The 21,254-nt window shown below is 34.5% G+C and overlaps 1 protein-coding gene across 6 annotated transcripts in view; it reads left to right on the top strand.

Moving 5' to 3' along the window:
* Positions 1–17,731, top strand: part of BARD1 (BRCA1 associated RING domain 1) — an 84,956-nt gene extending 67,225 nt beyond the window's left edge. For all 6 annotated transcript variants that reach the window (XM_025404418.1, XM_025404424.1, XM_025404423.1 and 3 more), the window contains 2 exons: positions 13,858–13,955; positions 15,348–17,731. In XM_025404418.1, the coding sequence (XP_025260203.1) occupies positions 13,858–13,955; positions 15,348–15,680 (431 nt within the window). In that variant the 3' untranslated portion in view covers positions 15,681–17,731. The remainder of the gene's footprint in view (positions 1–13,857; positions 13,956–15,347) is intronic.
* Positions 17,732–21,254: the final 3,523 nt, after the last annotated feature.

Genomic DNA, 21,254 nt, shown 5'->3' with positions numbered 1-21,254 from the left:
AGTCACTACACGAGCTTTCTCGACCTCCACTGAAAATGTGTTCCTGTTCCCCTCTTCTTGCTGATAGTCAACCCACCACCACCTTCAGAGCTGCCTCTCACCTTCCCCACTGTCACTCGCTTACATTTCTACTCGGATTCCCTTGGGACTTGAAAAGAAAGCTCATATACAATTATTTTCTACTCCTTAATAGTCAACACATCTCCTTTTGATACTATGGCTAACATAGAACAGTGGATTCACTTTTTTCTGTTTATTAATTGTTTACAAAAGATTAGTGGTTACAAAGGGGGAACATGGGGAACAATACAGTTGAGTATTTTGATGTTAGTGGTGGTCATGTAACACAAGACTACCTGAGATAAAATTAAATGAGTGCATTTATAGCTAGTGAAATCAGGCTGGGCACGGTAGCTCATGCCTGTAATCCTATCACTTTGAGAGGCCAAGACAGGCAGATCACCTGAGATCAGGAGTTTGAGACCAGCCAGGCCAACATGGTGAACCCCCTTCTCTACTAAAAATAGAAAAATCAGCCGGGCATGGTGGCACATGCCTGTAATTCCAGCCACTCAGGAGGCTGAGGCAGGAGAATTGCTTGAACCTGGGAGGTAGAGGTGAGCTGAGATGGTGCCACTGCACTGCAGCCTGGGCAATAGAATGAAACTCCATCTCAAAAAAATAAATGACTATTGAAATCTGAGTAAGCTCTATGGATCGTATTGAAGTCAATTAGTTAGTATTATGTTATAGCGGTGTGAGATGTTAACACTGGACACTGAAGGAAAGGTACGTGGGACATCTGTACATTCCTTTGAAACTTCCTGTAACTATAATTATTTTTAAATAAGATGTTAAAAAAGAACAGTGGGTATATTTAATGAAACCCTTTATGAAACAACTGATGGATTAAAATTAGTTTATAAAAATCATTATGGCTTTGTGCTTTGAAGGTTTTATGGTAGAATGCTTGATTTATCAAGATCTTAATTATATTATTAATTTAATCAGTAGTTTGAAGTTGATTTGGTTTGTAAAACAGTTTCCTTTCATTAATTAGTATTCATGTCATTTTCAAATACAGCTACCGCTTCTTTCCTTGTGATGCTTGTCTCAACCGATGCAGTCTCATCCAGCTAAGAGGCTGTGACTAGCAATGCCACTCCATCTGTTCTCATCAATCCCTATTAATTAGTCCCTCCTAGTTATGACAAGTTTGAGAAGTATAAGTAATTGGACTAATGTGTCTCACTTATTTTTGAACTTTCTTTTTCCTTTTAAATCTGTGAAAGTCTTATTGAGCCTCAGTGTTTTAAAAATTCATTTAAAATGGTTTCATGATCAGGGATGCTTTTGTATCAAACCTGTGCCAGAGACCTTTCCAGTGACTATAGGAAGAAATAGATTTTCTTCATAATAAGGTTGCAGTAATAAAGAAGCCATATGTAATTTTGAATGTTAAGACATTTACCACTTAACTTTTGAGTCCAGTTCTTGTGAATATGCTGAACTGGCATTTGGTTACATATACAGGCTACATGATTCATTTCCATAAAATCTGCCTTTTTTGGGAAATGTAGGTTTTCTCACTTTAATATCTTGGCCGTGTCATTTTTATAGAATCACTGATGGACTCAGACTGACTTAATAGTGTGCTATTTGGTGATTCTCACAGTAGTGAATAACATCCTCTAATATCAGTGGTTCTTTTAGGATAAAGGATGGATGGAATCCCTTATTGAAGTTCATATCCTCATATTTTCTAATATAGAGTCCAAAGAGAGACAAGTTCAAAGTTTGAGACAATTCCTTTAAATAGTCACTGGGTTTACAAAAAGAAGGCAAGAACCTTCAAATACTTCTTTCCTAATATATATTTCTCATGGTTTCTATACCGTGTTTCTATACATAGTTTCTATACTATAAAGTTTCTATACTTTCTATTTCTATCAAGCATCTCAGTTTGATTCTTTGTTTTTTAAGAGACGAGGTGTCACTCAAGCAATCCTCCAGCTTCAGCCTTCTGAGTAGCTGGTACTACAGATGCACATCACTGCACCTGGCTCAGTTTGATTTTTTTAAAATGTTTCAGAGCTATTTCAAACTATTTGAAAACCATTCTTATTAAAAGATAATAGGTGGACCAAAGCTTTCAAAATTAATTTTAAAGATTTATGACTTTTTAAAACTAGGTCTCATGTTTGAGTCTGTCCATTAACTTGCTGGTAGATAAAACTTCAGGATTAACTATTAAGAAACTTTCATATTAACTTTTCATGGGATTTTTCATAAACCAAATAGATTCAAGAGGAATTTTATTTGTAATTTTTTCTGTAGATAATCGACTCATTTTACAAACTAAACAATTTAACAAAAAGAATTATACAAAAGATTTGGATCCATTGGGTCCAAATTTAACTATGAGAAGTTTTCTGTTGAAGTATTCTGTCTTAATTGGTTAATATCTTATTTTCCTACATTGTTTATGCAGAATATCTTACAGTGCCACAATTAATGAACTTAGCATGAAGATTCTGAGACTAAGCCATAATTTTACAGACCATCCAGTCTATCTTATATTTCTTTTACAGATATTTTACAGAATGATGTTTATTTTATATTTTACAGAAATAGGAGCTATAGATAAGAAAAGTCCCTTCTTCAACATCAAATTGGTGAGGGAGACTCTACTTTAGTCCTCGTTTGGGTGCTAATTTCTCACAGGCCATTAGTAACCACCCTTATACAAGGGTGATTTTCGTATTAAAGAGGTGATAAGAATAAAAGAATGTAAGGTATATAAATAAATCATCTTACTAATCTCATAGAGTATGAATAAGATGAAACTGTATCCTAAAGATGCAAACTAGGCCAAGATAAAATGTTTTCTACTGACCTGTTCTTTTGGTACACTGCTTTCAAATTTTTTTTGTCTTAGCCTTTTTTCTAAAAGAAATTGAATTCTGCATCTTCTTTTCTTATCTCATTTTGAAGGGGAGAACAGATTGCTGTCATCTTTTCTTTAATAATATTTCTCTCTTCTCCACTCTCATCTAAGTTTAAATAAAATTGCAGCTATAGAAGTTGTAAAATTCCCCAGTACCTAAGGGAATTACTGAAGGAATGTGCCAGACATTTTACGCTGGATTTATGTCTGTGAGATGGCAAAGGGCTAAATTGAGTGTTTTTTCATTTTTGTTTTAGCTGAGGAGAGATGGACCCTAGAAGACAATCATTACATCATCATTTAAGTAATAACCTCATAATCAGGCTAACACATTAATTCTTTTCAAACAAATTCTAACAAGTTTTCTTCTTTAAATGGATACCAAGAGTACTATGGAATTTTAAAATTAAATACAATTTTTATTCTATACAAACTTCGCTAATTATAAAAAAAAGTACCAAAACATTCCTATAAATTAAGATTGATTAGGCAACTTTATGCTGACAGAAGGCCTCCACCACCAAAGATTGTCTAAGAATAAAAAAAAATTAACATCCTTTGATCTAATAGTCCCAGTTCTGAGAATTTACCCTATGCAAGAAATACAGAAGAAAGAAAGAGTATTTGCAGTGTTACTTCTAATAGCAAGAAGTAGGGAATATAACCTACATATGAAAGATTAGGAAAATTCTGAAATGCTTGAAGATATTCTCTGGAAAAAAATTCATATTTTATATGATAAATATTAAGACTAAAATATTATGAAAAATGGAATTGTTTAGATTTTAAACACATCAAATAATTATATCTTCACTTTCAACAATATATAAATGTGTGCATGCATGTGGGTAAAAAAAAAATCAAAGAGAAACAACAGTAAATTGGTGGGTTACTGAAGAGGAGTATTTGTTTATAACAGTTTTAAAAATAATGTGTGCCTGTTAGATTAAATTTAAGGTCTCTAGGAATAAATTAATGCATTCAAATTTTCAAGTTGTAATAATTGGAAGTATTTTCACTTTTCTAAAGATTAATTGAATAGGGAAGAGCTTTGGTCTTAATTAGGGAAATTCAAACCTACATGTATTTATTCCTCCTGTCTGATACACCAGGTCTTATACCTGTTTAATGCATACCCAGCAAATACATTTGAATATGGTGATTGCCCTAATCAGAACAGACATCTTTATATAAAAATTTGAACTTTTAATATATGACTTCAAAAGAACACTGAGCATGAGTTTACTAATAGGACAATTTTGGGACATTAGACGGGTTTTTAACCATACCTATATAGAGACAGATAATTTTGATATTATTCATCATAAAAGAGGCAGACTATTTTGGTATTTTGATATTATTCATAATATAAGGTCTTAGAATTGATACCAAGTTTTGCCTAAGAAAAATTTATGAAATAATAATACATTTTTGCAATAGAATTTGACCTGCTTCTCAATGCATTAAGTAAAATAGCAAATTACACATATTGTCATGTGCAGAAATATATTTCTACATATAAATATGCTGATAGCTAGAATTTTTACTAAAATGTCAAAAAATAAATAATTGCTAAATGATATTTATATGGAGCCAGGATTTAATGACCCGCAACAGTATTTAATGAGGTATCTCAAATCTTAAATGGGAACATTTAGCTTTTATTTTATATTTTCAGCCTTTATTTCATTGTCCTTTCACTTTTGGCCATGGAAGTTTCAAATTTCAAACTCACTTTTGGCCATGGAAGTTTCAAATTTCAAACTCATTTCTCTGTTCTTAAGTTTTTCAGAAATTGCAGTAATAGTATGCTACTGTTTTTTCATTTCTGTCATTGTTGTAGGCTGCCTATTGTGATTTCCCTTTTTACTAAAGTTTAGTGCTGTTATAGTCTGCTTGACTAAAAAGTCTAAAATAGAGTCATTTGCAAAACAGTTGTTTTGCTTCTACAGTCTGGGTGTCGATTTTTAATAGAATCAGAAGGAAATTCTGTAATGTTTATTTTACTTATATACTGTTATCTTGAGTGAAACACATCCCTAGTTTAAACATCCCTAGTTTAGATCTAATGACACTATTTTATTAGAACATTTGTTTTCATATGGAGTAGTGATGTTTGATTCTGTATTTTAATTTTTTTTTTAGGATATTTTGTATTGACTAAGAGTAGTTAATTCTGATTCCCATAGCTATTTCAGTTACAAATAGCCATTAATTCCAGAAGAATAACAATCGTGTAACTCTGTCACACAGGCTGGAGTACAGTGGTGCAGTCGTAGCTCTCTGCAGCCATGAACTCCTGGGTTCAAGTGATCCTCCTGCTTCAGCCCCCTGAGTAGCTGAAACTACAGGCACTCACCACCATACCTGGCTAATTTTTTTTTTTCTTTTTAGTTGAGGCAGAGATCTCACTTTCTTGCCCAGGCTGTTCTTGAACTCCTGGTTTCAAACAATCTTCCTGCCTTGCCCTCCTAAAGTGCTAGGATTACAAGTGCGAGCCACCAGGTCTGGCCTAAAAATTCTTTAAAATGTAGATCTGTTTACTACTCTGGGATTTGAAGAATGAGAAAATTCTACGTAGGGCTTTCCATGCATAGTTAATAATCGTCTCCTCCTTTGGGCATTTAACAGATCTCCATTTTGAAGTTTTCTTCCACCTTCATTATATTCTCTCATCATTTTTGTTTAACTGTGGATTCAGGAACACCCCTCCTTTTTTAAATTTCCTTTTATTTGTATTATCTTTTCTTATTATAGGAAAAGTAAGCTTAATATAAGCTTACTTGACCATCATCAGTGGTCCATGCAGCTAAAATAGAAACATACATCTACTGATGTATATGCTTTTATGAGGTAGGAGGAGAGAGTGGTTATTAGCAATTTAGAATAAAAGAATACCTTCTGTACAGTAGAATTTTCTTTATAGAAAAGTGTTATAGCCCTGGAATTCATAAGCTTCACTATTATGCAAAAATTCCAGGCTTTGCTAAGGTAGACAGAGCTACCTTAGTGACTTTGAGTTAATTACTTTGGGTTAATCAGTTCTTTAGGAATGGGGCTGCTTACCTCTGTTAAAAAAGTATTAAGATTTCAGGGAAAAGGAAAGCTTACATGAAATGGAGAACATGATCAGGAATACATCTGGGCTAAAAGGATCTCTTAGTTTTAATAGAAAAGTAGCTCATCCTTTGTTTCTGCAAAGTGATAGCTTCAGTCCAAACCTTCAACTATAAAGGAACATATGAAAAGTAACAAAGATGAAATAAAGCATACATTTTATAAGGATAGTGGCTTGACACATTTTCAAGTATGTATCATTCTGGCCTATGCAAAAGTTATGTTTACATAAATAACAACTGATCCATGCAAGGTAATTTTAGTAAGGAAATTATTAGCCAAGAAAACTAACTAAAATGTGGTCTTGTATTTGTATTTTTTGCTTTTTTTTTTCTTCAAAAGGAAGTATAAGAGTTTACTTTCTACTAAACTGATGGAATAATTATGGACTTTATTAACTTTATTACAAATATAAAATAGTTTAAATCTTAAGATGTAAGTGTGTTTTAAATGGAAAATAGGTTAAAAATTCTTGCTGCAGATTGCTTAACTTTTATTCTATAAATAAAATCTTAAAATGTTAGTCATTATTTAGGCTTGGGTTAATTAAGTAATGTTTGGCTGGTAGATTCTTCCATTGCATTGATAATGTGTCACCATTTGAATTGCTGAAAGTTTATTTTAAAGCATTTCATTCTTATTTTACTTTTTAGTAAATCAACTCAATTGATTTGTCTTTAAAAAGGTTCAGTAGGAAGTTGATATGAACTTGTAACTATGGTAATGTCTATGGAGTATGTCATCATTCTGAAACTCACAAGGTACAAGTTAGAGAGTAGCAACCTTAGCATGTCAGATTGAGTAAACACATTGATCCAACTAAGAATAAAGATTAACGAAAAAAACTTGATCTGTGACATGTAGGATATTTCAGTTCTCATCTCAGTTATGTCACTGAGAAAGCCACTTAAATCTCTTGGGACTTAAGTTTCCTTATCTATAAAAGAGGTTGATTAGACAAAGCATCAGAAGTTTCAAATCGGTAGACTGAGGACTCTGAGGGCTGAAGGAAATACAATGTCTGTGGTTTTTTCTAACATAATTAAATTTTATATATTTAGGTATGATGTTTGTTATAGTCTCCATAGCTTCCTACCACTTCACACCAGGTTCTTCACACATTTATGTAATCTACTTGGCTTTTGTAGGCACTTGAGTCATAATCCTTGGAGTAGATGTCACTCCCAGCTTTGAAAAAATTCTTGAGATTTTCTATGCTATGACAGCAACTCTAACAAAGCACTTTGCCACCATTCAAATGTAGTTATAGACCTGGAAACTTCCTTTGTTTTCAGGAAAAGAAAAAGAGCTACTTTCATTCTTCCTTAGTTAGTCTTAGATGACATAAGAATTTTGCAAACTGTTGCTTGGAGTAAAAGCATATTAGAGGAGTGTATTTGTTTAACTCAATCATTATAATTAGAGCATTGGATTTGCCTTACTTGACAGAAACTTACTACACAACTCTCATGAAACTGAATACTTAATGAATTAAGACTTACACTGGCTCCTTCCCATTGAAGTACCATGCTGCCCTGTTGGTATCTGCCATCTCATTTTTCTTGATGGCATGCTTATTGGATTCTAGTATCTATTAAGGTTAAATTCTGTTGATTGACTAATGCCAGCACGTTGTCAGGAGCAATAGATGTCATTTTAATGTATTTTTTGTAAATAGTCAAATAAACCCATAAAATGGAGAAGCAGCTGGTGTAAGCACAGCCTACTTAATTCTGCAATTAGACATTAGCCATTCATTTGATACAGGAGATATCATAGAAGTGTTCAGTCCTTGGCTTTCTGTGCCACCATATTCAGTTAAAGATACAATTATGAACGCTCTGCAGGTATCATTGGGAAGGAGATTTGGGAAGGGGAATAGATTTGGGAAGCGGCGTTCCTGCTTATGTAATGAGGAAAATTAAAAAATTTACATATAGTGAATTTGAGTTAACCATTTCACTGGATTCCTGATGGTTTTTGGTTTGATCTTTAATATAGAAACAATATATGACATAATTCCAGCACACTGGCAGGGCTTCTAGTATGGTATTTTTGACCCAGTCAAGAATTTTGAGTCTCATTTTCAATGTATAATAAAGTTAATATTTTATATTAGCTTTATTAGAAAGGTAGTTTTTAATTCAGTGAGTGCTTATTAAAATTTATGCCCTTGTTAGAGTATAATTTTTATTATATGTAAAAAACAATTTTCAAAGCACATTTATGATAATTTAAAATTAAAAGATTCAGAAACTCAGCTGAGCAAACTTGGGTGAATATGATTTTTATATTAAAAACAATGGGGGAGAGAGAGATGAGTGCCAAATAAAGCACAGATAAAACTAACAAATTAAGATTGACATGATGGGTAATTATAGATGTCCTGAGTGTGAAGGTTGAATTTGAATATGCATTAACGACCCAATTCACGAAAGACTTGGTCTCTTGACAAACCTCTGCTTTTGGAGAGATGGAGTACTCAGTTGTTAGTCTTCTGCTTCTGACCTTTTTTATAATAAACAACACCTTGGAACACTCAATTCAAGCAGCTTTTAAGCGTTTGACATATTCACATCAAGCTAAGATAATACCCAAGGTTTATCTTGTGTACCACTAGTTATATTCCAGTGTGAAATACACAGCCTTTAGAAAACTAAGCAGACTTAGGTTCAGATTCACATTCTGCTACTTAATGGCTGAATGGCTTTAAGCAAGTTAACTTCTTAGCGTTTCAGTTCCCTCCCCTGAATTGGAAGTAATATACAGTAAATCCTCATTGTTCGTGGATTCTGTGTTTGTGAGTTTTCTTACTTGCTAAAATTTTTCTTGTAATCCCCAAATCAATACTCACAGTGCTTTTGTAGACATGTACAGAGTAGTGAAGAACTTTAGTTGCCAAACAAGTGTGTCCCCAGCTGAGGTCAAACAAGGTGATACTTGCCTCCTTTTTCCAGCTCTCACACTGTAAACAAGTGGCCCTTTCACAGTCTATTGATGCCATGTTTTTTGCATTTTTGTATTTTTGTTGATGATTTTATTATTTAAAATGGCCTCATAATGTAGTGCTGAAGTGCTGTTTTATGTGTCTAAGCTCAAGAAGATTGTGATGTGCCTTTCAGGGAAAATATTAAATACTGTGTTAGATAAGCTTTGTTAAGGTGTTAATTGTAGTACTGCTGGTGCTAAGTTTAATGTTAATGAGTCAACAGTATACAATAAATAATGTGTATAAACAGAAACATACATAAAACAAAGTATTGATCAGTTGATGAAAATGCTGGAACCACAGGCTCACAGAAACATAAACCTGTATTTCCTTTAACAGCAGTGGTTCATTATTCACTAATTCGGTGTTCATAGTGTCTTTATAGAACATAACTACTGCAGATAATGAGCATTGGCTATACTACTCTTGCTGTATTTGGGGAAGGGTACAAGTACTTTTAGTAGCTGTTACCATCACAGTAATTTTGATCAGGATCTTTTCTTAGAACAAACAGTTGTGTCCTTGGTCATTTAAAGTTAGAAAAGTAAAAAGCAAACAGAATAGAATAAATTGGTATTTTAAGAATTTTTTTTTTCTCCTTTGACCAGAAAATATTGGTGTGTGATTTTTAGCATTGGATTGGTTAGGCCTTATGATTTATGAGTGTTTTATTCTACATTATAGAAAAATTAAAGTTTTCAGAGCACTGCACAATGTACACATTCAATCTATAGTAAAGTATTTTGCTCATTGGATGAATATTAGGTAACATAGCATTCATAGTTTTTATAAAATGATGCTGCTCTCATGCTTCTCTATTAATAACAATTTATAAGAAGAGAGTTCTGTCCGTTAGTATCTACAGGTGTAAAATAAACTTATATACAATCAAATAAATTCTCAGGTTCTACTCAGTTTAAACCCAGGGAAGTAACAATGGAACAACTTATTCCATATTTTATTAATGATATTCTACTTTTTCTTTTCATATTTAATATTGCCATTTCATTTTTGTTTAACAAGAGCTATAAATGACTAAAACTCTGGCTGTGTATTATTTCCTGCTTTATTAGTATTTTTGAATACCACTTCACTAATACATGTAAATCATTAATACTTCCAGAATATTTTATTTTTTTAATATTTAAGATATATTGGTCCTCCATTATTTTCAGAAGCAACTGTGCATTCAAACATTTTTTTCAAAAAGCCTATTATCTTTGCTTTTAACATTTGAAATAAATGCAAAATATAAAAGAATATTTTATTATTTTTCTGACAATCAAATCTGCTCCCAAATTTGTTATTCTTTGAAAGGTAAGCCATTTTAAATAGAAAAAGAGGGAAAAGCTGAATCTGAAAAATGAATCTTCTCATGTTTGTCTATGTATAAACTATTAACCTTTGTTCTTTAATTGACTTTGTAACAGAAATTTACATAATATGAAGTTCTTAGAATTTCTGGACAAGAGTAGGGAGTGTTCTTTGTTATTATATATACCATGACCTGAGATTATCTCAGTGGCATCCTTAATATCTTTAAAACATGGACGTAATTTTAAATGTGCTTGAAAAATTAAATTTGATAATGGATTGCTTGTTGATAGAGGAAAATAAAGCAATAAAATTTCATTTAAAATTAGGCAGTCTGAGATAGAGCATTCTAATATTAATGAAAGTTCAGGATTAGATTATTGAAATAAAGTGACACGAAACAGCAGGATTTTCTTCTTACGGAAGAGATTATGACTTCTCTTGTACATAATAGGTGTTTAACACAGTTTGAGCATTCCTAATCTGAAAATCCAAAATGCTGTAAAATACTAAACTATTTGAGTGCCAGCATGACACACTTGACCTCACATGATGGCTCACAGTCTAAATGCAGACACAACTTTGTTTTATGCACAAAACTATTAAAGATAGTATATAAAATTATCTTCATACATGTTTTATCTGTATAAAGTGTATATGAAACAGATGAATTTCTTTTTTAGACGTGGGTCTTGTTGCCAAGATATACCTAATTATGTATGTGCAAATATTCCAATATCCAAAACAAAACTGAATTTTAAAACACTTCTGGTTTCAAGCATTTCAGATAAGGGATACTTGGCCTGTAAATGTGATATAGGAAGAGCACCGATGTGGAAGTCTGTTGGTTTAGGAAGTGGTTCACTTTATCTTTGCTATTAGTGATCTTAGCAAGTCACTCTGTTTCTGCACTTGACTGTGCGAATCTATAAAACAACAAAGTAGGACTAGCTCTTCAGGGTCTTTTCTACCTCGTAAGTAATTTGATTCTGGGTATTTTCAAAATTCAAGTTACAAGATTAGAATAAATAAAACATTTATAAACAGGACTCAAACACATTTTTTTCCCCAGAAAGTACCGGTTTTTTCAGTTCTGTCGCGTACTCCAATTTCTGCTGATTGACTCCTGTAATCCGATGAAGTTCTGTTATTGTGTCAGTGTGGGGTAATAAAGAAGAAAGTTTAAAACTGATTGTACCATCAAGTTTGAGTCAGTCTAAAGTGAACCATTACTTACTCTCGGAAAACACTGCGTTTCTTTATCTTCTCCAGTATAAGTTTTTGCTCTCAAGATAATCATTATAGGTGTGGTGGCTCACGCCTGTAATCCCAGCACTTTGGGAGGCCGAGGCGGGCGGATCACGAGGTCAGGAGATTGAGACCATCCTGGCTAACACGATGAAAGCCTGTCTCTACTAAAAGTACAAAAAATTAGCTGGGCATGGTGAGCGCCTGTAGTCCCAGCTACTCCCGAGGCTGAGGCAGGAGAATGGTGTGAACGCAGGAAGCGGAGCTTGCGGTGAGCCGAGATGATGCCACTGCACTCCAGCCTGGGTGACAGTACAAGACTCTGTCTCAAAAAAAAAAAAAAAAAAAAAATCATTGTAGGTCAAGAGACATTTCACTCATACACAAGTGAATCTAAATTTATAGTAGATGCAATCCCAGGACAGTTCTGGGTAGCAGATTAACTGTTGGTTCTTGGCCACCCTTCAGTCAAGAAAGGAGCCCTTTTACAGGCAAATGCAGAGTTTATATGCCGAGTAGTGGTTCAGCTCCTGTGTTGGAATCAATTTACTGTTGAAGTAAGTAGGGATCAGCTGGACAGAACTTTATCACTAGCATTTTTCAAGAGGTTTCCAAAACACTGTAGTATATCCAACATACATGTCTAATCCTCGATCTAAAGTATATGTTTATGCAGCCATAGATTTTTTTCTGGTCGTTTTAAGCCATTAGATATCAAGTGATAACAGGATATAATAGTTTGATATTCAAAACTATGTGTAACTCTGAACTCTTACAGGTGCTATACAATTACTTATTTTTATTGGTGTGGATACAATCTTATCAATGCTGTGTCCATAGTGAATTTTAAAAAACTTTTGTTCCTTTGTGTTAACAACACTAGACAGTGAACGGGATACCTGAGTTATTGTTCCAACTTTCCCGATACCCTCTGCTGTTAAACTCCTGTTCTATGGGAGAGTGTATGAAATTCTGAAGAATGCATAAATGAATAATACATGGTTTCTACCCTCAGTGATAAAATGAGATATTGAGCAAAACAACCTCAAAGACAAATAGGAAATTGTATGGAGGGTTTGTTTTTATAATGAAGATAATTCATTATAGTATCTAGTTTATAGAATGCTTCTTGCATTTTATCCACAGAAGCCCGGTGAAAAACACTGTTTTCATTTTTTATTTCCGTAGGCAAGGAAACTTCCAGAACAAGTAATTGGGATAGCCAAGTCCTTCAACTCCAAATCTCAAATTTAGTAGTTATATGCTATCAGAACAGAAGCATAATAAATATATATATACATGCCATCAGTTCCCTTGCCTGTTGGTGAACAGGCATTATCCAAGACGTTGTCTCTAGCTGAAGCTGACCATGTCCTTCATGATTGGTCCTGGGCATCCTAAGGGTTCCTTTCATTTCTAGAGCCTAGCGAGACAATTGGTACTGGCTGTCAGCCAGTGGCCCTACTTAGGGTTTCCCCACCCAGGTGCCAGGCAGTGGAATGACTCTAAACAGTGCCAGGCTGAGCTGTCTCTATTGCATCTTGCTTTTTAACCTGAAGCTGTGAACAGACTTACTCAAGCCATCAAAAGAATGCTTTTTTTTCCTGCAAAGCCCAACCAAATCATCTCTAGACTGGCGACCTCAGTTGTGCTCCTGTCACGTTCCAAACCTATCCCAAGCTCTGCCTGTTTATTTTAGCAAGCACTGTTGAGCCCCTGTTGTGTGGCTAGCTGAGCTAGGTGCTATAGACTAAAGCTCATTCCGTCATGTCAGATCACTTACAGTTTAACAGACGATTAGACATATAGCTGCCAAAATGAGCAGTGTAGATGGTAAGTGCTCAGTTTAGGTTATTGTGGGCAGGACTGCATCATGGACTTTTTATTCACCTTAAATTTGGGTAATTGCTATGAGTGAAAATGTAGACTTTTGTGTGTGTGTTTGAAATAGTATCCTGGCTTAGGTTTTTCAGAAAGGAGATTAAAATTACAGTTAGTGTTCAGTACTAACTTATGGCTTAATCCTCCAAAGAAAGAATATTTTAAATCTTTTCTTTATATGGAAAACCAATTGTGTTATGTTTTGTTTTGGCATAAGTAAGATTTCTGTTTGCATTTTAGAATAATACTTAAAAACTGCCATGAAGAAGAAAAACCACTTAAGTAAATTGCTTAATTTTAATGAAAGAGAAGTAATGCTCACTTGATATTTATTTTGCTTTAATTCTTGTGTTTTTGTCAGGGGTAAAAGCATGTCTACGAAGAAAAGTATGTGAACAGGAAGAAAAGTATGAAATTCCTGAAGGTCCACACAGAAGCAGGCTCAACAGAGAACAGCTGGTATTTTTCTTTTACTACAACTTTCATTGTTCTTATTATGACATACTATTATTATCACCATCAGGGAAAACTTCTGCCCTTTCAACAACTACAGGTGACTGATTAAAATTTTAATTGTGCTTATTTCAAGCACTTGATTCTGAAAGATGATCACGATGAGCAGTAAAATCCAGAAGGTAATAATTTCATACTGTTAATGGATTTTTGGCATCTTGAACATTCCCATAAACCTTTCAGAATCGGAGGTAAATCTCAGATACAGGAAGTAGCTTGGAAGAAGACTTACAGCTGCTGCTCGGATTTAGTTACCATATGTCTTTATGGCCACATATTGTAGTTTTAATGGATAATATTGCATTATCCTGTTGATATATATATGTATATTAGAGGTGACAAAGAAAATTTCCGTAGAAGGGAATTATGAAACTTTTTAAAATTTCCAACGAGCATACAGAAGTGTGTTTCATAGCTAATTGGATCCCTAGCCTCAGCACAATAATCTGTTGTGCCCGTGAATACATTTCTGGAACCGTGGAGGGCACACCCCCCACGGTGGCTGCCCTGGAGACCTTAGGTTGGTAATGTGTAGGGACCTGAATGTGGATGGGCAGAACTGGATAAAAGTCCATGGAAAAGATGTTACTCTTGTAATTACATTTGCCTTGTGTCTCTGAAGCCTATTTTATAAAAGCTAGGAATTGTGGGGTTTTTAAGTCCCACCACATAAGCATAAACATCCTGATGAAAAAAGTTTGATGAACATTTTTTTGTTTTCTTTATACCAAACACATCTAAAATTTTAGAAGAGTGAAAAGGAACCAAAATGGTGACTGAATCTTAGGGAAAAAATTGTAAATAGGAAGCCCCTATTTGCCTAAGTATTTTTCTTGATCCAATTAGTATGCTTGAAATTTAACTTGTCCCAGCACCTCATTAAGTAGCTTCTTAGCTGCTCATAATTATTACAGATTGAGCATCCCTAATCCAATATCCAAAATGCTCCAAAATCCAAAACTTTTTGAACTTTGACATGATGCCGCAAGTGGAAAATTCCACACCTGACCTCATGTGACAGGTCACAGAACATGGTCAAAATTTTGTTACATGCACAAAATTACTAAAAATATTGTGTAAAATTACCTCAGGCTGTGTGCATAAAGTGTACAAGAAACAAATGAATTTTGTGTTTAGGCTTGAGTCTCATCCTTAAGATATCTCATATATATGCAAATTTTCCAAAACCCAAAAAATTTCTGAATCTGAAATGCTTCTGGTCCAAATGTTTCAGGTAAGGGATACTCAACGTGTATTTTTATTTTCCTCATTCATATGCAGTGTTTTTGAATACAGTATTTTGATCTGCCTTTAACAAATGTTTTCTCATTATTTCAGTTGCCAAAGCTATTTGATGGATGCTACTTCTATTTGGGGGGATCTTTCAAACACCATCCAAAGGACAACCTTATTAAGCTCGTCACTGCAGGTGGGGGTCAGATCCTCAGTAGAAAGCCCAAGCCAGACAGTGACGTGACTCAGACCATCAATACAGTCGCATACCATGCAAGGCCCGATTCTGATCAGCGCTTCTGCACGCAGTATATCATCTATGAGGATTTGTCTAATTCTCACCCAGAGAGGGTTCGGCAGGGCAAAGTCTGGAAGGCTCCTTCAAGCTGGTTTATAGACTGTGTGATGTCCTTTGAGTTGCTTCCTCTTGACAGCTGAATATTGTACCAGATGAACATTTCAAATTGAACTTGCACGGTTTGTGAGAGCCCAGTCATTGTACTGTTTTTAATTTTTCACATTTTTACAAATAGGTAGAGTCATTCATATTTGTCTTTGAATCAAAAAAAAAAAAAAAAAAAAGGTCTAATGCCAGATTAGGAATTCATGTTGTGTTTACCGTTTAGATGCTGGGATTGCTTTTAAAGGTTTTTCTTTTTAAAATTGGCATGTTTTTTGATTCATCATGTCTTTCTATTCAGATTATTGAGTATCAAAGATTAATGAGAGGACACCAGAATCCTGGTTAAATAGACAAGTGGTATCATTACTGTTTGAGTCTTTGAATATTCTTTAATAAAATCCATACCTGCCACCAGTGAAAAAATTTGCCATTTTTTTTTTAAGTAAACAGAGAATATTATCAAATATTTTGGCTTTATTGCAAAGAGAGTATTTGGTCTAAATATACCAACCACCTTAGGTGTTTAATTCTCCTATCTGCAATTGTCTTTATCCTATATTGTGTTTATTTCTTTTCTTGTAATTTACTTTGTTGTCTGTTTCTACACTTTTATCTCGGTTTTTTATGTTGTATATTCATCAGGAAATCGTGATTTAATCTTTAACATTTTTTTTTTGTGGTAAAAATCAACACTAGGCTCATAGTACATATTTGTATTCTGTACATTTGCTTATAACTATCAATATATAACTGTTTATCTACTACATATGTATATATACTTAGAACATTTTCTCTAACACATTTTAATATCAGTTTTTTTTTTAAGAAGTCTGACCAATCTAGCACATTATCAGTCCAACGTCATTACTTTAAATTAAAAAGCAGTCTTCTTCTGGTAAACCTTGTTGGTATTTGCAAAATAATTTTGAAGGTCTTAATTTCTTCCTTTGTAAAGTTTTTAAAAGTTTTTAGGTTGGCATGGAGGCAGAAGTTGGTGATTACTTGATTTACAACAGATTTTTTCCAGATCATACAAAAGGCCATACAGTAAGTGTAGAAGTAGGCATGGGGAGACCTTACTAGTATCAAACAGGCAAGGCCTCAGTGAGTGGGCGGGATACCACGTGAGAGTGGCCAGACCTGGGAGGTTACTCTGCTCTGTGTGCTCTCATTCCCGAATCGACAAGGATACATTCGATTATTTTGAAACATTTTTTTAAGAAGCAGAATTCTTTAATAATTCCTTCCTAGACATTGAATATACTTATAAAATTAAAGACTTGGCGAAGGAGACACTGAGAGACCTGCCAGTTTGGTTCCTCATGAACAAAAGAGGACAGTTTGATAACAACTGGAATAGACTATCCCTAGTTTTAAAATACTGCGAATCTCTGAAGTTCATCAACATCTTAAGATGCACTTACTTGAAAGTTTGAGATTCTGTTTATCATTTGAAAATACATTTTGCTTTAATTCTTTCTTTGACGTGTTGTTTTTTTCGTATCAAGAAATATATTGTATGAACAACATAACCTTTTGACCCTGACCTTGCTGGGTGAATTAGCTCTGAAACACTCTCTGCAACCAGTAATGCATTTGTCCCACATTTCATTCTGATGGAAAATGACGAACACCATAGCACCAAACAAAAATCCGAGGGGTTAGATAATGTCTGGATTAAATAATTTAAGACTCTCTGGGATTTTGGGTGTCATTTTTTATTTATAACTGACTTCAGGTCACTTTGTATTGCCTCATAGGTCACATTTTAGACAGGTTTGTGTCTGTTCCTTGCATCTGAATTCCTGTTTGTAAAGATACCTTTGAGGGCTCTTGCTCAGTTTTTGTCATTCATTTTCTTGGTTTATCACCCCTCCCTTCTTTTTGTTGTTTTTCCCTGACTGTTAAGCAGTTTCATCTTTGTTTTGTTAAATACTTATTTTGACAGCAGTTAGTTTGTGTTAAGCTCTTGAAACTTGTGATTGTACACTCTGTATAGATATGTATGTAATTTTTATTTTTCAATCATAGATTCAAGCTTCCTTCTTATTTACCATAAATCATTAAAATTATTTGTGTTTCCATATATCTGTGTCTTGTATAAAATTGGCTTATTCTGTGTTGTTGAATGAGGCCCAACATGACTTGGTGAGGAAATCTATTAACTAACAAAATCTTATCATTTTGAACATAACACTTTTTAATTAATTTTGAATAAAAGTATTTCTAAAATGTACTAGATACTTTATTACCTTAGATTATTCCGAATATAGTATAACTTTGATAGTTGGGAATCGTCATTAAGAAACAATTACACACTGATTCCTTTGTGTCTCTATAAAAGTGAGAGGCTGGTAGCTTTTCCACATTCTCATGGCTGTTTTCTAGTTCTACTTGAATTTGTAACTGTTCTTCTTTTTCCTTGACAGCTGCCACTTTGTAGCTATTTTTCTGTCTCTGCTAATACTTCACCATATCTAACTTAATTTTTTTTTCTTTTGACCTGCTGAAAAATAGAAACCAGATGGGAAGTATATTAGAATTATGATTGAAATAAGGGTAAATGAGCAATGTGTGAGGGTTTTCACTGACTTCACCTAAGAGGTAATTTAGCTACTTGAATTTCAGTAAATAGAATTTTTCCTTTATTTCATTGGTCCTTTTTTTCTTTTCTTTTCTTTTCTTTCTTTTTTTTTTTTTTTGCACCTGCTTTGTGAATTTAATAGTTAAGTGACCTCTGCCTAGAGGATGATATTGGGGAGGTTTGATGTTTTCTGTGGGAATAAGATGATTCACGGGTGGGAATGGGGCTGCATTAGCTGTTATTGTTTCCATGAGTCAATGTGGAAAAAACATTAATTGTGTTCTAAACGTTCACGGACCTCATTGCAGTCACAATTGTCTATTCTGTTTCCTACTCTGAACACATTAAAATGGCAGGAACTAATGAATAGCTACTGAGAAGTTGTCTTCGGTTAAGAGCTGTAGTTTTTTTTTAGTCAACTAATGTGGCTTATGCCTGGCTAATTAAGCTGCAGACATTCTTATAAATTAGGGATTGTTGATTATTTGTGTAGCTTTCTAAGGCACAAGGTGCACTTTCTGATACCTGTAAGTTTCTATTAGAATGGTGATGTGAGAGAAGTGGGAAAAGCGTGTTCTTTGACTAGGCTTAAAGGGTTAATGACATACTCCAGCCCTAGGGAGGATTCTGCGTTGGCTTTGAAGTTAGACATGGGTTTGTTAACAATCTAACCTGTATCATCAGTGATGAAGGGGGGGAAATACTGTTGATTTCACCCAGGTGTAAAGATGTGTGAAAGTGCTCAGCACACTGTAGGCATTCACAACTCGCCTTCCAGTAACCCTGTGAGCAAGCTCACAAAAAAGTGGCTATTGGTGGCACAGCTTGTGTCAGTCCTGAGTATCCTGGCTTTTGTGTCCCATGCACATCTACTACTGGGCGTCTTCCTGTCTTCACTTTACTGGTTGTAGCCTGAACAACAACCAGAGCCAGGCCCTTGTTTCCTGTTTCTGACTTCTCGCCATCCCATCTGCACTGGTAAAGTTTGCCCATCTATATAGCCACCCCTGCTCTTTTAACTAAAATGTTTAGCTTTCATCCCCTCTGTGTATTTACCGTGGATACCAAGATTGCTTAGGCCTCTACACAGAAGTGGTGTACCTTGGACAGTACTGGCAAAGCTTCTACTGTTACCATAATATCATAAACCCTTCCGCCACCTCCACTTGAGGCCTAAGACAAGAATGTTTATCTTTCCTGCCTTAGTTTATAGTTTGTGAGACTCATATTTTCATTAAGACCACTAGTTTGTCAAAACCACACCCCATTTGCCTGCTGTGTAAGATAATGTAACCTAAAAATAAAGGTCTTTTTCTGAATCTTTCTCATGTAAATGTCTGAGTTTTTAAACAAATCTGTTTACAAAAGTATTACATAGTTGAGAAATATGAAAAGAATTTTCTGCAGAAGACAAATGCACAAGGAAGAAAACAGGCACAAAATCCAGGGGCCATTAAACCGAAACTATTTTGTGTGGCCTTCATAGTGTTAAAAGTACATCGAATGCTGATAACAGGGGACCTGAGCTTCCGTTCACCACATCCTCACCACTTCTCCCTCACTCCTTAACGTTTATTCTTTTAGTTGGGCCTTGGAAACATTGACTTAATCCACAACTATTAACATTCTTGTCTCTTTTTCTTTCCCCATAAGTTATTTGGGTACAGGTGGTATTTGGTTACATACGTTCTTTAGTTGTGATTTGTGAGATTTTGGTGCACCCATCACCTGAGCAGTGTACACTGCACCATATTTGTAGTCTTTATCCCTCGCCCCCACTCCCAGTCTTCCTCCCAAGTCCCCAAAGTCCATTGTATTATTATTATGCCTTCACATTGTCATAGTTTAGCTTCCACATATCAATGAGAACATACGATGTTTGGTTTTCCATTCCTGGGTTACTTAGAATAATAGTCTCCAATCTCATCCAGGTCATTGCAAATGCTCTTAATTCATCCCTTTTTATGGCTGCATAGTATTACATCATGTGTGTGTATATATATATATATATATGTATATATACACATACACCACAGTTTATCCACTTGTTGATTGATGAGCATTTGGGTTGGTTCCACGATTTTGCAATTGTGAATTGTGCTGCTACAAACATGCGTGTGCAAGTATCTTTTTTGAATAATGACTTCTTTTCCTCTGGGTAGATACCCAGTAGTGGGATTTCTGGATCAAATGGTAGTTCTATTTTTAGTTCTTAAAGGAATCTTCACTGTTTTCCATAGCGGCTGTACTAGTTTGCATTCCCACCAGCAGTGTAGAAGTGTTCCCTGTTCACTGCATCAATGCCAAGATCTACTGTTTTTTGATTGATTGTTTGATTATGGCCATTCTTGCAGGAGTACGGTGATATCACATTGTAGTTTTGATTTGCTGATCATTTCTGATGTTGAGCATTTTTTCATATGTTTATTGGCCATTTGCGTATCTTCTTTTGAGAACTGTCTATTCATGTCCTTAGTTCACTTTTTGATAGGATTGTTTGTTTTTTTCTTACTGATTTGAGTTTGTTGTAAATTCTGGATATTAGTCCTTGTCAAATGTACAGATTATGACAATTTTCTCCCACTCTGGGTTGTCCATTTACTCTGCTGACTGTTCCTTTTGCCATGTAAAAGCTCTTTAGGTCCCAGCTATTTATCTTTGGTTTTATTGCATTTGCTTTTGCGTTCTTGATCATGAAATCCTTGCCTAAGCCAATGTCTAGAAGGGTTTTTCCAATGTTATCTTCTAGAATTTGTACAGTTTCAGGTCTTAGGTTTAAGTCCTTAATCCATCTTGAGTTGATTTTTGTATAAAGTGAGAGATGAGGATCCAGTTTCAGTCTCCTACATGTGGCTAGCCAATTATCCCAGCACCGTGTGTTGAAAAGGATGCCCTTTCCCCACTTTATGTTTTTGTCTGCTTTGTCTAAGATCAGTTGGCTGTAAGTATTTGGGTTTATTTCTGGGTTCTCTATTCTGTTCCATTGGTCTATGTGTCTCTTTTTATACCAGTACCATGCATTTTT

Source organism: Theropithecus gelada, chromosome 12, assembly GCF_003255815.1.
Source record: "Theropithecus gelada isolate Dixy chromosome 12, Tgel_1.0, whole genome shotgun sequence".
NCBI lineage: Eukaryota > Metazoa > Chordata > Mammalia > Primates > Cercopithecidae > Theropithecus > Theropithecus gelada.
The sequence above is the reverse complement of the archived record's forward strand: the minus strand, read 5'-3'. Positions and strand labels throughout refer to the sequence as shown.